General features: G+C 50.9%; 1 protein-coding gene across 1 annotated transcript; it reads left to right on the top strand.

Moving 5' to 3' along the window:
• Positions 1–654: 654 nt before the first annotated feature.
• POU3F2 (POU class 3 homeobox 2) lies at positions 655–4856 on the top strand. The gene has a single exon (XM_043890513.1). It carries the CDS (start codon positions 919–921, stop codon positions 2227–2229), a length of 1311 nt encoding a protein of 436 aa, XP_043746448.1. The 5' UTR covers positions 655–918; the 3' UTR covers positions 2230–4856.
• The last annotated feature ends 341 nt before the right edge of the window (positions 4857–5197 follow it).

Raw genomic sequence — 5197 nt, 5'->3', positions numbered from 1 at the left:
GGGGGAGGGCGGGCGGGGGTGTAGCCTGACTTCTGGCTGTAGGTATGAGACGTTGGGGGGTGTGTGTGTGTGTGTGTGTGTGTGTCTCCCAAGGTGAATAAAAGTCGGACTCCCCCTGGCTTGTTGGGACTCAGCCTTTCTCTTCCTCTTTCTTCACTCCTTCTCCCGCCCTATTGGGAGGAGAAGGTGGCCCGACACCCCGCCCCCCCCACCGCCACCCAAGTCTTGCAAGTGGCTGTGGTCGGTGGAGGGCCGGGGCGCCCCCGCCCCCCGCCACTTCTCCGCCCGGACCGCCAGGCGCGTCTGCTTGGGAGACAGATGGGGGGCGGGCCCATCCGAGAGGGTCGGAGGAGGCCGGGGGTGGGGGAGAAGGGGAGGTGAGAACTCTGAGAAACTGAATGGGGCGGGGGGGTGGGGGGAATCAGAGAACAGCTAAAAGGACTCCGCGCCCGGGGGGGTGGGGAGGAGGAGGGGGCATCTCTGCGCCAATCAGTGGCGCCGGCCTGGGAGGTTGCTAGCGGTATCCACGTAAATCAGAGGGCGCGGAGCCAATGGGAGGGGGTGGAGGGGGCGGGGCCCAGGCGCGTGCCGCTGCGAGCCGGCACTGCCAAGAGAGCGGGAGAGAGCTGGAGAGAGCCGGGAGAGGGGGGAGCGCTGAGCTAGTCGGAGAGTGAGCGAGAGCAAGGAGGGAGAGGAGGAGAAAGAGAGCGAGGGCGGGCGGGAGGCGGCGGCGGCGGCGGCAGTAATAGCAGGAGCAGCCACAGAAGGCGTCGGAGCGGGCGTCGGAGCTGCCTGCTGGCGGGGAGAGAGAGAGAGGAGAGAGACGGAAAGCGAGCGAGGAGAGGAGCCCGAGGCGAAAAAGTAACTGTCAAATGCGCGGCTCCTTTAACCGGAGCGCTCAGTCCGGCTCCGAGAGTCATGGCGACCGCAGCGTCTAACCACTACAGCCTGCTCACCTCCAGCGCCTCCATCGTGCACACCGAGCCGCCGGGCGGCATGCAGCAGGGCGCGGGGGGCTACCGCGAGGCGCAGAGCCTGGTGCAGGGCGACTACGGCGCGCTGCAGAGCAACGGGCACCCGCTCAGCCACGCTCACCAGTGGATCACCGCGCTGTCCCACGGCGGCGGCGGCGGGGGCGGCGGCGGCGGAGGCGGCGGCGGGGGCGGGGGCGGCGGCGGGGGCGGCGGCGACGGCTCGCCCTGGTCCACCAGCCCCCTGGGCCAGCCGGACATCAAGCCCTCGGTGGTGGTGCAGCAGGGCGGCCGCGGCGACGAGCTGCACGGCCCGGGCACCCTGCAGCAGCAGCAGCCGCCGCAGCCGCCGCAGCAGCAGCAGCAGCAGCCGCGGCCGCCGCATCTGGTGCACCACGCCGCCAACCACCACCCGGGGCCCGGGGCATGGCGGAGCGCGGCGGCTGCGGCGCACCTCCCGCCCTCCATGGGGGCGTCCAACGGCGGTTTGCTCTACTCGCAGCCCAGCTTCACCGTGAACGGCATGCTGGGCGCCGGCGGGCAGCCGGCAGGGCTGCACCACCACGGCCTGCGGGACGCGCACGACGAGCCGCACCACGCGGACCACCACCCGCACCCGCACTCGCACGCGCACCAGCAGCCGCCGCCCCCGCCGCCCCCGCAGGGCCCGCCCGGCCACCCGGGCGCGCACCACGACCCGCACTCGGATGAGGACACGCCGACCTCGGATGACCTGGAGCAGTTCGCCAAGCAGTTCAAGCAGCGGCGGATCAAACTGGGATTTACCCAAGCGGACGTGGGGCTGGCGCTGGGCACCCTCTACGGCAACGTGTTCTCGCAGACCACCATCTGCAGGTTTGAGGCCCTGCAGCTGAGCTTCAAGAACATGTGCAAGCTGAAGCCTTTGTTGAACAAGTGGTTGGAGGAGGCGGACTCGTCCTCGGGCAGCCCCACGAGCATAGACAAGATCGCAGCGCAGGGGCGCAAGAGGAAAAAGCGGACCTCCATCGAGGTGAGCGTCAAGGGGGCTCTGGAGAGCCATTTCCTCAAATGCCCCAAGCCCTCGGCCCAGGAGATCACCTCCCTCGCGGACAGCTTACAGCTGGAGAAGGAGGTGGTGAGAGTTTGGTTTTGTAACAGGAGACAGAAAGAGAAAAGGATGACCCCTCCCGGAGGGACTCTGCCGGGCGCCGAGGATGTGTACGGGGGGAGTAGGGACACGCCACCACACCATGGGGTGCAGACGCCCGTCCAGTGAACTCGAGCGGGAGGGGGAGGGGCAGAGCGCGGGCTCCCCCTCCCCTTTGGTCCGCGGCCCTTTCCCGACCCCCTTGTTCCCTCTCTAACTTCTGATTGTTATTTTCTTTTTAATTATTATTTCCCCGTCCCTTAAAAAGAAAAAAAAATAATAATAAGGAAAACAACTAAGGCACTGGACTATCCTTTAAACGGTAGCAGGTGTAATGATATGTTTTGACCTTTACAGGCTAGTACCCAGGCAATGGAGTGGAGTGTCTCCTAGAGAGAGTGAGCAGTGTGTGTGTGTGTGTGTGTGAGAGAGAGAGAGAGAGAGGGAGGGAGGGAGAGAGAGAGATGGCGAGCACTGAGTTAAATACCTGGCAAAACTAAATAAATTACCAAAAAGAAAAAAAAAATCCACCAAGCCCTAGTAAATACAAAACACAGCTCCTGATGCTCGGCGTTGGCACATGCTGCTGTGTTTATTCAATGTGGATCCCCATCAGGAAAGAGGGAAAAATACACACGTTCTTTGATGTAGGCAAAACTTAACCACATAAATTTGCACTGCAAGGAAATTGAAGTTTACATGAACAAATTCACGAGCATGTTTTTTCTTTCTCCCACCGTTAATTTTGAAATTGCCGGGTTGGGTTTGGTTTGATTCCTGGGAGAGAGCTGAAGCCAGCTTTTGGCCACTCTCCATTTCTAATGCTCTTGTGTTGCCCCTCCTTATTCTTACTGTTTGTGAACTTTGGTTACCTTCAGAGCCCATCTCCTTACATTAGGGTAACGTTTATTTGCTCCTTTTACCAAAGCAAACCCGATCAACTTCATACAAAATAAACATTTCTCTGCTTTCAGGAAATAGGCATGGTCTACCCGCTTTATCCAAGGCAAGAATCCTGTTTGGAATACAAAAATGAAAGTGAAGCATTGGTTTTGGTGACCAGCCACAAAGTAAACTTCATTTTCAGGCAGTGTTTCTGGGGGAGGTTGTGGAGGGGAGAAAAGTGAAATCGATAGTGAGTGACTGACTGCTTCATTTTATCAGGCGGGGCCCATTGTGAAAGAGCTCAGAGGAAATGCCGAGGTTAAATATATTTTCAGAGTTGTCCAACAGAAGGAAAGTGGCACCTTGAAAGGAACAAGGGAAATATATATCTTCAGACACCACCGCTCAGTTCTTTGCCTTCAGTTTTAATAACTTAATTATGAGGAATTATTTGTGCTGACAGCAGCAGTTAAACTTTGTTCCTCTAATAGCTTTTTTTTTTTTTAACATAAAATAATCTGGGAACTTAATGGTGTATGCATAGACTATGATTCTTAGCACACAAAATACCCACATGCCTACAGAGAATATCTCCACTCTAGGCTGACTTTTGTCTTCACTAGCTCATTTGTTTATCAAATCATATATAAGGTCCCACACCCTATTCATATGTAATTTATTACAGAAAATACCAGTTTGACTTGGACAGCTTTCCCCCCTCTTTTACTAAAGAAGCCAAATGAAGTATAGGGAAACAATGTTATTTTCAATCCTTCCTACTCTCCCTTTGTTAACAGTTTTAAGTGCATTTTTTTTTTTTACCTTATCTTGATGGAAAACGGTTGACTCCCTTAACAAAAGACTCTTCCGAGAGGTGTAAGTGGGAAAAAAAACACAACTTGTAACTTTACTGAAAATAAATACCATTAAACTGTGATCAGTTAAAATATTAGATAATAATCAGCACAAAAGGGCGCTAAAAGGGAAAATACTTTGTATTCATCTTAAAAGTTTGGGGCTTTTTTTTCTGGTTAGGTCTTAGACAAATTTTTATTTAAAAAAATTAAATTCTCACTACCAGAAAATGATGGTTCAGCATCAAATTAGCATTGCAATCAGTAGTTAAGGTTTTAGGAACTATGCTTTATATTGTCTTTTCAAACACCTGTGATTGTTTCATTTTCAGTGTTTTTGCAAGATAAATGATGGCTTATAAATGGGCATATTTATTTGCCTGTATTTCATTTCCCCCAGTGAATGTCTCAAGGAGATGGGCATGGAGCTCCTTGGGGGTGCTTCATGCTGCCTGTTCCTGAGGTGTGGGAACTGGCCTTTAGAGAAGCAATCCAGAGCAGGACATAGAGCCAATGGTGAAGGGAGGAAATGAATTTTCAAATTCTTATTACCAAGTGGGTAAGGTCAGAAGCTGGAGTTCAGGGGATGTGTCTGTAGCCTCTAACTCTCATAGGTTTACTAAGATGAAAGTTACCACTGAACCTTACCACTATGTATATATGTTTAATATCTGTCTTTTGAAATGCAGAAATAGTTTAAATGTTTCTTTGTCTATTTTCTTTTTTTTTAAATGCTACCCAGGGAAATATTTTCATATCATTTTTAAGTGGCCTGCCTCAATGTATATTTATTTCTTTTAAAGCAAAAAGGTTCTGGAAACTGTTTTTCTGTAGCTTTAAATGAGTAGGTAAGCAAAATCTATATGGGATGTAATTTTTTTTTTGTTCAGTCTCTTTAAAAATACTTTGTTTTGGTACATTTGGTTGTGCTTGTGGGGAAAATAAAAACGCAGAGATCCTTATATATTTATGTTAAAGTAATATTTTATTATCTACATAAAACAGAAATGCACAATACCTTCGTAGTTTGTTCTAATTATTGAAATATCTTTATTTTATTTTAAAAATAGTGCCAAGTTTTAAGGGGGGAAAACCCTAGACCTTATACTGACTGAGTTGAGTTGTGTGTAAACACTTCCCTTTATACTTCATAAAGTTTTGGAATAAATTTTATGCATATACTGCCAGATTTCATGTTTATAACTTTCAGGAGCTTTTTTTTTTTTTTTTAAGAGCAATTATTCTTCTGGTTCACTTTTCTTTGCAAAAACTATCGGTCCCAAACCTTGCAGTTACTATGCCTGTAGCATTTCATTGAAATGGTCACTGGGTTTGAGCTTCAATTTGTTTCCATTTCA

Source organism: Cervus elaphus, chromosome 28 (assembly GCF_910594005.1).
Source record: "Cervus elaphus chromosome 28, mCerEla1.1, whole genome shotgun sequence".
In the NCBI taxonomy this organism is placed as follows: domain Eukaryota; kingdom Metazoa; phylum Chordata; class Mammalia; order Artiodactyla; family Cervidae; genus Cervus; species Cervus elaphus.
The sequence above is the reverse complement of the archived record's forward strand: the minus strand, read 5'-3'. Positions and strand labels throughout refer to the sequence as shown.